We start from the raw sequence: 12383 nt of genomic DNA on the forward strand, positions 1-12383 counted from the left end.
TTCTTGTTATCTCTTTACGTGTGCCACCCCACGCGCATTTGATAAGGTAAAGCTTATCGGTCCGAAGGTTTGTTCTTTCTCGGTAAGACAGCAAACCGTAAACCTTTTAACAATGTTTGATACTCTAGCTCAGTGTTTCTTGCATTTGTTTTTTCATCTGACATTTCACAGCGAAGTCTAATAAATAACACATGCGTTCACTCATACAGCCTCTGTAGCCTGTAGTACAGCCATAAATTTAAGCACCCAGTTATTTTGCCGAAAAAGTGGTAAAGGGTACTCTACTGATGACAACAGAAAAGCAGGAATGGCGGCGCTAACTGAAGATTGATAGAAAAAGAACCAATTTTTTTCACACCGAGAAAACAGTGGAAATAAACACGAATAATATCAATGAACTGCATATATTGAATATTCCAGTAAAAAGAAACTGTCGTACACAATAACTTGATTACTAAGAAGGTTCCGATTTCACTGGCGTAGTCTGTGCGATAGAAAAAAAGAACCGTGACAAAAGATTCTTACTTCAACCTTTTCGACAAGGGGACCGTAAGCAAAGTATACGTCGCAAATTCACCATGTTTGTACAGCCACACCACATCGTGCTAACGCCTGAACTTTCGGAACCTCGCTGTTTCGACTATACAGCGGTAAACACCGAACGACAGGCGATGCGCTGAAACTTTAACATTTTTGCCACTTGTACCAGTCGCCACCTGTCGGAAGGTGGAACAGTTTTGACTTTAAACTGCGTACGGGGCGAAGGAAAAGAAATTACCAGTCGTATAAGACAACTCGTAAAACCCAGTGTGCGCCAAAGAAAACGCAGACTAGCCAAGCGCGGAAAAAAAAAAAAAAAAAAGAAAGACAAGAAAAAGAATAAAGAACAACTTTCAAGCCTTCGATAAAGAATGAGAGGACCAGCTGTTTCAACAATTGGCCGGCCCCTTTTCTGCCCACGTTGTACCGGCGGCTGGCGCATTTGAATTCCAAGACCGGGGGGAGCGGAAGAGGGAGGATAGTTGCGGCAGCTCGCGTGCATGTTGAGCCTTCTCTTGCGAGCACGGCTGTGGCTTTTATTGCCACTCGAACGCCGCCGCGCCCACAAACAACGCCCCGTTGCACTTTCTTTTCCCTTCCTTCCCGTCGCACCTTTCCTTCCTTCACCACTTTATGGCTATTCTTGCCATTCTCCGTTTCACCCGTTACACCGCCCTTCCGCCTTTTGTTCCCGCTGCTTCCTTCCCGCCCGCTGACGTCCGTACACTTGGCGCGTTTCTCGCCTTTTCCTCGGAGCCTCCTATCTTGTTTCCGTCCCCCGCATTCGTCGGAACACTTTGTCTTCCCCCGTCCGCCTGTTCGGTCCTCCTTTCGCTGTTCTCCCTTCTTTACATATTTGATATCTCTTTTCCGCGCCTCTTTTCATCCAGCTTTCCACACCTCTGCGCGCGGACTCAGGTCAGAGTTTTCACTTCATTTCTTTTTCAGGTTTTTCTTATAATTCTTACACCCGTCCACTTCGTCTTTCAGTTCAATCTTCGTCCTATATCCCAGACATCCTTCATCTATCTTCACCTTTTCAGCCCACTGTTACTGCTTGCGGGTTGGTCCGCTAGCCCCGCGTTTTGTTGTTTATATTTTTTTTTCTTGCATCTGTGTTTTTTCGCTCTCGACATAGAGGCAATGGCCACGGCTGAACGAAAGCAAGGCGGATTGGTTTCGCATGTAGGCAGAAAGCACTGACCGTCTCTCACCGGGGCTGCGTCTCCTATTTTATCCCTCCATTTGCTTAACTTCTTTTCGTTTTCTTGACTTGGACAATGCTTCTTTCCCAAGCTTTCCCGGATATATGCTGCAGAAGCGGAAAGAGCTCGCAATGCACACAGAGTGGCGAAAGTAGGCGCCGAAAAAAGCCCGCATCTTTATTTTTATATTTCCCTCGCGCCCACTCATAGTGCATTACAAACAGTGCAAGCAAACTCAAAATTTATCCGCTTCAGTGCAACACCTCTGGGTGGGCGGTACCCCGGGCGATAACACGGGCTCTGCTTCGGTTTGGGTTCAGATTCAGCTCAGAAGTAACATGTCGAGATATCCACCAGTATTTCCGAATCCGTTTCTATTGTTGTTGTTTACGTTAGTGAAACGATGTTGCTTTGGAGTCGAGTGCATAATTCGAGATTCTAGTAATACAGCCTCTGTTACTCAGTGACCCTAACGTGCACGATCAGCGCAATAAGCAGCGTGCAGTAATGCCATTATCGAAATTTTCTGTATATAGAATGCATTTTCGAACAGAATTTTCAAGACTAATCCTATCCTCCGCGCTTACTTTCAGGTAAATTGCATTGAGTTCACTAGACTTCCCATGCCTAAAGGCCGTCCATGCTGTATGCACCCCTTCAGCAACCATCATTTTCTTACAACCATTGTAATAAGTTTACCATGTTGGAAGCCTGCACATTACATAGAACTAGAATACATAAAACTGCACAATACATATAAATTTCTTTGCAGTGACTTCGAACAAGCAGGAATGAAAGCTACCTTCCATTGTTAAATATTTGTACAGGTGAACATGTCATTCGTACTACCATGCCGGGTCTAGAAGGAAACTCGATGATCATTGTAACTTTTTATAAGCGTTTACTTGCACGGTGCAAATTTATTAGCAACGGTTTTCGGCCACCTGTTTCTTTTTTTCACAGAGTTGCACTTCCTTTACTATTACCACGTTAACACTGCTCAAAAATATGAAACGTCTATTTTTCTGCCTGCATCGCGGAATAAGGATTTCATTGTTACTAGAATGCTTCTTACCGTTAAAGCGGGAGACTGGAGATTGAAGCTCACCTTTAACATATGCTCATTATTATGTCAATGCTCTGTAGATGAATGAACTTACACTGAGCGCTGAAGCTTCGCCTTTTACGACATTACGCTGTAGCCTTACATAGTCGCTCCCATATTGCGTGCATGCAGTTCGCTACTCGCTTAGTCACAAATCTCTTTATTTGTCTCTCTATTATCTCTCATATTCATATAAGCATAAAGCCGTAAGCGACCACGTTACCGCTTGGTAGCTGTTATGGGGTTGTTAGGGGCCGAGCCCGAAGACGTCTATTCCCGGGTCACCAACGTGCCCTGAGAAGGGCGCGGGATGAGGCGCCCAGAAAGGAAACTGTACACATTGCTAGCGGGAGACAAACTGGCCCTCCTCGCTGTACGCGGGGAGAGCGTTTATTCACTCTTTCCCTTCCCGCTTCTTCCCCCACGCAGACCGGTTCGGCTGCCGTAGAGGAGACGCTCTGGCGGGGACACATGGGAGGGATCGTCACACTCCTCCCTCTCTTATGAAGCCTGCAGCTCAGCACAAGCGCACAACAATGTCTTGTTTGTCTTCTAAAGTCCGTAGTAATCCACAGGCTTCCGAACCCGCGAAGACCGTCGAAGCTGGCGTTCCGAGGGGATGCCGCTTGACCGTTGAAAGCGCGCCGATGCTTTTGTCGGCGGCTCGGTACTCGAGCAGGGATACGGGGAAGACGGGGGCGGCGGATCGTTGACCGCTGTCGCGGCTGATGCCGGAAAATAATCCTCGTCGTCGTAGGTAATGGCAGGCGTCGTTTGCGGTCGCACATGGTCCGCGTGTCTATTCCACAGCGTTCCGTCTTCAAGCTCTACCTGAATAGACGAAGAACTTGTGGGACAATTGACGGTACCGGAAAACCAAGATGGGCCTGGTCGGAAGTTCCGAACAAAGACGCGCTCTCCTGCTGGAGGCAAGGTGCTTCTCCGTGCGTTTCTGTCGGAGCGCACCTTTTGCCCTAACTGCTTGAATTCCATGCGTGCTCTCATGTCGGGATGCACTCGTTGAATGGGAGTTTGCAGCTGCCTGCCCATAAGAAGCTCTGCAGGAGGGGATCCTGTAAACGCGTGTGGCGTGGTTCTGTATGAAAGTAGGATCCTGTCAATGTTTGTCTGGAAGTCTCCAGGAGCCGCTTTTTTCAATTTCCCCTTAATTGTTTGTACAACACGTTCCGCTGCACCGTTGGACGCTGGATGGTATGGTGGGATCAGGATACGTCGAATGCCGTTCTTGCTTAAGAAGTCAGCGTATTTCTCGCTGGTGAATGCGGTGCCGTTGTCAGAGACAATGATGTCTGGAAGTCCATGAGTTGCAAATATGTTTCTCAGGCATCGGATCGTGGCGTCCGCTGAAGGCGTACGAACAGGAACCACCTCTACCCATTTAGAGTAGGCGTCGACTAAGACGAAGAAGTAGTGGCCTTGAAATGGACCACCGAAGTCCACATGCAGTCTCGACCATGGTTTCTTCGGAAATGGCCAAGGATTCGACTGTGCTTTCCGTCCCATTCTCTGATGTTCTTGACAGGTTTTGCAGAGTTGCACCTTCTTTGTGATGCTGCTGTCGAGTCCATCCCACCAGACATGGCTTCTTGCAACTGCTTTCATTTTCTCCACGCCTGGGTGGGTTTCATGAAGTAGGTCGAGAACTTCTGCTTGTAGTTGCTTGGGAACGACGACGCGTGTTCCTCGTAGAATGCAGTTTTCGTGCACGCTAAACTCTGTGCGGTTCTTCTGAAATATCGCCCACTCACTTCCTTTTGGCAGCTCATCCCCAGTAAGTAGCGCACGACGTAAATTTGATAACACAGGATCACGATCTGTGGCTTTGGCAATGGCGGATGGCGAAAGAAGTCGTGGATACGCATTTTCAAGCATGAAAATCTCAGCAGGCTTGGGCACTGCGCCGGGCTCCGTAGGAAGCGGTAAACGGCTCAGCGCGTCGGCGTTGCTGATGCAGGTGCCAGGGCGGTACACAAGCTTGTACTTGTACGCTGACAGAGTAATTGCCCAGCGTATCATTCTGGGTGATGATCTATCAGGAATAGGCTTGTCTTGCCCAAGGAGTCCCAGAAGAGGTTTGTGATCAGTTATCACTTCGAAATCTTGACCCCATAGGTACTGATGGAATTTTGTGACACCGAAAATCATGGCAAGGGCTTCTTTGTCCAGTTGACTATAATTCTTCTCTGCTGGAAGAAGGCTTCTCGATGCAAATGCAATGGGATGTTCCCCAGTTTCATCTCGATGTGCGAGGACTGCTCCAATTCCGTACGGTGAGGCGTCGCAACTGAGAACAATTTGTCTTGAGGAATCAAAGTGTTGTAGTACCTGCGCAGAGGTCAGTAGTTCTTTACTTTTTCTGAATGCTTGTTCCTCTACGCTTGTCCACTTCCATGCAGTTTCTTTTTTAAGCAGGAGGTTCAAAGGGTGAAGCACTGTCGAGAGGTTAGGCAGAAAACGCCTGTAAAAATTAATTAGTCCGAGGTAGCTTTGAAGTTGCTTGATGTCCTTCGGACTCGGAGCATTAACGACAGCTTCTACTTTCTTTGGTGTCGGCCTTAGACCATTTGCATTTATGACATGGCCAAGATACTCAACTTCTTGAGCTAAGAATGAACACTTTGCAAGCTTGAGTTTGAGACCTGCTTCTTGTAGGCGCTGTAGCACACTGGCAACGTTCTTTAAGTGATCTGCCTTGTCTAGACCCGTTACTAAGATATCGTCAAAGTACACAGTGACGTGCCGCATGCCCTGTAACAAATTTTCCATTTCTCTCTGGAAAATGGCTGGCGCTGAAGCTACTCCGAAAGGCAGTCTAGTGTATTGAAAAAGGCCTTGAGGTGTGTTGATTGTCACAAGCCTCTGTGAGTCGATATCAAGCTCTACCTGCTGGTAAGCATCTTTCAAATCTAGCCTTGTGAACTGTTGGCCTCCTGAAAGCTTCGCCCACAGGTCCTCGACTCTCGGCACAGGGTACTTTTCCAGCACTGTTGCAGAATTGATTGTTACTTTGAAATCGCCACATATGCGCACGCGGCCGTCTTGCTTGAGCACAGGAACAATAGGGGCTGCCCAATCTGACGTCCTGACGGGAGTAATGACTCCCTCTCGTTGCATTCTTTGCAACTCTTCTGCGACTTTATCTTGAAGCGCGAAAGGAATTGTTCGCGGCTTGAAAAACTTGGGGACTGCATCTGCCTTGACAACAATTTTCGCTTTCACGCCTTTCATTGTTCCAAGTCCCTCTGAAAATACCTCTTTGTATCCAGCGAGGAGCTTATCAATATTTGTAAGGGATTCCACAGCTCTGACGTCATTTAAGTCAAGTTGTAGCGCGCTGATCCAGTTTCTCCCGAGAAGAGTCGGACAGTGATCAGGAGCTATAAACAATGGCAATGTAGCCTCTCTCCGTCCGAATTGGACTGGCACGATGACCTTGCCCCTAACGGGTGTAAGTCTTCCGCAGTAACTTTTCAGTATCACGTCTGAAGGCTCTACTGGGAGATCGGGAAATCGCTCTTGAAATGCAGTTTCACCCATTACGGAAACGCTGGCCCCCGTGTCCAGCTCCATTCGGAGAGACCTGCTTGCAACTTGCAAAACTGCAATGAAGGGTGGAATTGTTTGCTCGCCGTTCATTTGCCACGTCTCGTAGACCTGCGGCTTGGGAGCAGAAACATTCTCACTGCTTCCAAGACTATGCACGGGCTGCTTTTGTTGCCTTTGTTTGCCGTACTTATTCGACACGTTCTTCGGCGTCGTGTCTTTATTCTTCGTAGAGCGGCATACTCTTGCTAAGTGCCCTATCTTGCTGCAAGCGTTGCACCTGGATTTGGCATGCTGGCATGCTGTCGCGTAATGTGGTTCTCCACAGCGATAGCAGCTTATTGTCTGCTTCATCTGAGCTCGCATTGCAGTGTGAACTGTTTGAGCTTCGGCCCTCTCCTGCGCTTGCATCAGCATGCTTGAGTCAGTTTTGGCAGTCTCCATTGCAACAAGGATTTGTACTGCTGACTCGAACGTCAGGTTTGGCTCTTCAAGCAGGCGCCGCTGCATTGGCGCATCGTTAATGCCGCAAACGAGTTTGTCCCGCAGCATGTCGGAAAGGAAGGTGCCGTACTCACAGTTCGCCGACAGCTTTTTTAGTGATGCCGTGTAGTCGTTGACGGACTCATCTGGCTGGCGTTGGCGACTGTTGAACTTGAAGCGGCACACCACCACTGAAGGCTTTGGAATGAAGTGGCTGGTGAGTACGCTGAATATCTCGTCGATGGAGACTTGGTCGGGCGTCTTGGGCGTCACTAGGCTCCGCAGCAAGGAGTATGTGTTGGGTCCGCAGCACGTCAGGAACACAGACCTTTGCTTTTCCCCGGGAACGCTGTTGGCGTCGAAAAACAGCTTCACACGCTCCAGGTACTCGGTCCAGGCTGCTCCTTCCCCATGAAACGGCTCCAAAACTCCGTAGGTAGGCATGGTTGCAGAAATTGTAATGCAATGCCTTAAGAACTTTTACCTCGTCGCCAGAATTGTTATGGGGTTGTTAGGGGCCGAGCCCGAAGACGTCTATTCCCGGGTCACCAACGTGCCCTGAGAAGGGCGCGGGATGAGGCGCCCAGAAAGGAAACTGTACACATTGCTAGCGGGAGACAAACTGGCCCTCCTCGCTGTACGCGGGGAGAGCGTTTATTCACTCTTTCCCTTCCCGCTTCTTCCCCCACGCAGACCGGTTCGGCTGCCGTAGAGGAGACGCTCTGGCGGGGACACATGGGAGGGATCGTCACAGTAGCTTACGACTGTCTGGTAATGAATACGTGCAAATTAATAGAGGCAAAAATTAAGCGATTAGTGAATAAGTCAACAAAAAAAGCGCATGAGCGCAGAGGAGAATCCACCAGGAAAGGCGGCAGAACGGCGTCATTAACACCGTCGCATATTATCCTCAAAGCGGACTTTAAATGTTTCCAAATTTTCTTAAGAAATACATAGCACGCCGCGTCAATTGCATTTTTATGTCAATAGTCTACGGGAGAGACCATGCCCTTTTTATCCAAACACCCGACTCGTATGAAAATATACTGAAGGCCAAGCCCTTCCTTGTGAAATTGTGTCACCAGCATTTCCACAATCCTTATTAGCCCAACTACGTGCGCTGTAGCACTGTGACCTCCTCCGATCGACCTCCAATTCATCATGTCCTGTGCCCGCGGCAGCTACTTTGTCCTCGGTGACTTCGTAATCTCATCGGCCCACCCGATCCCGTGTAGTCTCTGGTTGCCTCCCGTTGCAATGATGTGCGTTAACCTCAAAGACCTCCGGTTGTCTGATCGCCCCCTTGTTGCCTCATTCCCATTTCCTTCTCTTGATTTCTTACGTGCCACTGAACGCGCTGGGGTCACTCACCGTAGACCATCATGGACTGCTGCCGCGAGTCGATGCCAGCCAGCGAGGAGACGACGCACGTGTAGAGGCCGCTCATCTCTGTAGTAGGACGAATGATGCGCAGCGCCCGGTACTGCGAGTCCCGGGGTCCGCCCACGGTGTACGAGTCGTCGAGGCGGCCCGTGAGGATGCCGCTTGTCTGGCGCGAGTTCAGCTCGGGTATCCACTGGTACACGGGCTCCAGCAGGTCGTTGAAGAACCACTTGACCACGAGCCGCACGTCGTGCTCGTTGTACACGTATTCGCAGTCCAGCAGCACGGGCTCCTCTGTGCCGTTCTGCACCCAGCGCGGCACCGACAGCTTCCAGATGGCCACGCACCGGGCCCCTGCACACGGGGCAAAAGGCGAAGAGACATTTCACTGGTCGTTCTTGATGGTGAAAGGTTAAGAACGAAAAATGTATAAACACTAAAGAAGGTTCAATTTTTTTTTTCTTGCTCCCTGTGCCTGTTGTTCAACAACCTACAGGACAGAGGCCTCTTACGGTCCCTGCGAAACCCTTGCAGGTCCCAAGCTCTAGAAAGATGACAACAAAATATCTGCGTACTCTTGAGAGATACGAACCTTTCGGGATGCTCGAAAAGCCAGCCTGAATCCGCACACCGTTTGCCCTGAACCCAAAAGTGTATTCCCACTTGGGCTTCAACTGAAAGCGATAACAGGTGTGCGCTCTTTTCGTTTAAAGAAATGAAGGTTTTACTTGTGTGCGTTTTTGTTTATAAATTTTATGCGTAGCTCCGGTCATCAGAGGTGCGAAAAGCCCACCGAACAAGACAGAAACGCAATTCTCGTTTTCTTCAAAATTAGCGAAGTAGCGTGTACTACGCTAATAAGTGGCAGGGCCAGGCAATGTTACATCATCTGATCTATGGATAGGGGCTTTTTCTCCAGTATTGTGCTTGTGACCGAGTGAGTCGCCGACAACATCCTCATTTCCGCCACTTCCGCTTTGTGGCGGCAAATTTTGCTCAAGTCAAATGAAACCGTTAAATCAAGTAAGGACTGCTAGAAATGTTGGCTCCTTATAAATTATACTTAAAATTATGAGCCACTGGAATCTATTGGTTGGCCTGTTTCCAAATTTCCTTCTAACACACTAGGTGAGAAAGAGCGAGAGACAGCGCCAAGCCAACGCTGTTCGTGTTACGCGTAATGTTTGCTGCCTTCATGTGAAGTGTTATTCGACCACACGTTACGTTGTGATTAATTACTTGTGAATAGCGCTATATAATAAAAGATTCTGACAACACATGCCGTCATTTCCCCGCGTTCAAACAAGTGCGCCACCAGATTGGTCGCTGTACCCACTGAGAACAAGAAGCGATGTGGAGAGACTTGAGCTCCCGTACCTAGCCTCCACAGCCTTAACCCGGCGCATCTCAGACGAGACCCCTATGAGTAGATGCAATGCAAATAAGCGAGAAGCTTCGGCGCTTCATCACTGACGAGGAATAGGCGAGCTAAACGAACAGAGATGCTGGTACAACGCATGGCGCGGCTTCCGATATAGTGTGCGCAAGACTGCACCAGCCGCGCCCTCCATTTTCATCCAGGACGAGATGAGGGCGCGCGCTCTCGTCTCCTTTTACTCAGTCAGAGTGCGCTGCTTTACATAAGCCAGACCGCGCTCTCTATGTCCACATTTCCATGCGCACTGCGGGCGCCCCGATCAGGGAGGGGTCTGAATAGAGAGCCGCCTTCTACTTGAGCACATGGTTCCCCATCCGAAGCGACAAAAGCGAGTCGTATACGACATAGTGCAACTCGAGAGGGTTTTCTACGTCTGGGCTCCCAAGAAAGGCAACAGGAGCCATGCCAGGTATGAAAATAATGAAAGTCGAGAATTTTGCAGCCCGTAAGATTGGCTGCAGCGAAACGCGACAAGTTCGGACTGTTATTCGAACGCTACGTGCTACATTGAGCAGTAAAGTGCTTAATTGTGCCCAGCGCTTTGCAATAAGCGGCCACCCTAAATGTAAACTTCTCCCTACACAATCCTTCTTTGTATTTTATTTTATGTGAGAACAGCAAGAAAATGGAACCATGGGACACTTTGGGGAATAATAAACGAAATCCCTAAACTTCAAAATTATAGCTGCGTAAAATCCACCTTTACAAATTCTGCAGGCAAAAAACCTCCTTAATGTTCTCTTGTTTTTATCCTCAGGCTGTCATAAGCCATCACACAAAAAGAGATTATTAAGCAGAAACTCTGTAGTGGCTCAGCCAACAAAACAAGTAGGAATGCAATGATTACTGCCCTTCTAATAGCGTCCAGTCGAAAGAAGCTCCTGCAAGTAATTCAACGTTTGAATGAGAGTGATATATCACTTCTGTATTTTATCAATAATAAAGGTATAGACAGGTACATGCCGCCAGTCACGACACAGTAGGAGTTCTTGAAGGGATTTAAACTTCACCGTGAGGAGAATGCATCGTTTACGGGCTATACGCAATGTCTTAACGGCGCAGTGAATGTGTCCGCGCCTTTCAATACTTAATTAATTCTGATTATACTGGGATACGGCATATAATGTGCTCTTCACCGTAAAAAAAAAAAAAAAGCGTATGTAACTCCTCTTTACACATGATTGCGAGAGTACAGCCAGGGTACCTGTATACACATTGTTTTTTTTTTTTAGTTCGCTAACCTAATACATATCTACACAACATCAACGCACGCGTAATCACACAGGCGCCCCACCGCCGCCTACGGTAATGGAATCCCGGCCTTTGCTGAGGCTTTTGTTCCGCCATCCTGGGAGACTGGGAGGAAAGCAAAAATCAAAGGCAGGCGCGGAACGATTGCGTGTGTCGGGGCCTTTCCGCACTCCTGGAAAGCAATCGCACGCATCTCTTCCGGATGCGAGCCGTCCGTCCATCATGGCGTGCGCCATGCTTGCGTCCGCGGAAAGATCGCCTACGCGGCAACGTCGACTTTGCTACGGGGGCACTGAGCCGATCACCCGGCAGACTTTTCTTGCTGTTTCGGCGATTCTTCTGCACCGCAGGCTGCTGAATGCATTGTTCGGAGATGTGCCGTCAGGCGCAGAGCACCCATTCAAGTGCAGTTGTATTCCCCATGTGCTTCGTAAAAAAAAGTTCGTAGTACTGCTAACTGCTGCACCTCCTTTACGATGCGCGTTGCACAATTCGCTGACACATATGGCAGTCATGTGATGTGTTCTTTCGTGACGGTTTGACTATTGCAGTTTTTTACGCAAGAAGCTTCGAGCTTTCACTTTTTCCAAACCGGCTGCCTGATGATCGGGCTCATATTGCACTGCTACGTTGTTTTCTCTGTTCCTAGCACTCGCGCAGAGGTCGCAATGCGTCTTATGTGCGAACGCCCTCAAATAGATAACCTTAAATAATATGCTTGCCAGGCCGATGTAAAAGAATGGCTTTTTTTATGTTCATTTATGCAGACATCTAAATTAGAATGCAAGGCCAGGAGCTGAACGTGACAATTCCTGGCAAGGCCTGTGTCTCCCTGAAATCGAGCGTAGTGCTCATACAAAAATGAAGAAAAGTGTGTATTAGAGAAATGTAAATTGCTTGAATTAAATGAAAATGGCAAAAATAGCATCAGTTGAAGTATAGACACTTGAGAATCGAGACACCAGAAATCTTAAGTGTTGACTTTGTGGAATAGCGTCCACCTCTCATTCGTAAGGTGCTTTTATAATGGGCACAAAATTTTCTCCATCCTGGTGCTCAACTTTCCTGGGGCAAAAGCTTTGAAAAAGGGCTTTTGGGTGCTCCCACCTATGAATGCAAATTCATCCAACGATAGACCGCAATCCGCCTTGGTGGTTTTGTTTTTTTCATTCCTTTCTATATTTTGTTTTTTTAATCTTGCAGAAAAGCTTCAAGGTTAAAAATCTCGGCCTTCCAAATACTTGTGAAAAATGTCTGCCACCCAAAAATGAACTCGCGCGTTCAACAGTAGCTGCAGCGCACGACCTGAACACCATCGTGCGAGCCCGGTACACGAGCCACCTTAGACAGCTGAGGTTTATAAAGTGAGGTTGCGACGACGTGTGGCATACAAGCGGGGTTGGTAGAATTTCCT

General features: G+C 48.3%; 1 protein-coding gene across 1 annotated transcript in view; it reads right to left on the reverse strand.

Moving 5' to 3' along the window:
* The window catches only part of LOC146185830 (uncharacterized), a 32958-nt gene extending 21893 nt beyond the window's left edge, over positions 1-11065 (reverse strand). The window contains exons 1-2 of the mRNA XM_084607927.1: positions 11023-11065; positions 8269-8634 (exon numbers count right to left, since the gene is read on the reverse strand). Coding sequence (XP_084464053.1) covers positions 8269-8634; positions 11023-11065 — 409 coding nt within the window. The remainder of the gene's footprint in view (positions 1-8268; positions 8635-11022) is intronic.
* Between the last annotated feature and the right edge of the window lie 1318 nt (positions 11066-12383).

The sequence above is a fragment of the Amblyomma maculatum genome, chromosome 6 (assembly GCF_055883805.1).
Source record: "Amblyomma maculatum isolate TAMU_Amacu chromosome 6, ASM5588380v1, whole genome shotgun sequence".
NCBI classification, from domain to species: domain Eukaryota; kingdom Metazoa; phylum Arthropoda; class Arachnida; order Ixodida; family Ixodidae; genus Amblyomma; species Amblyomma maculatum.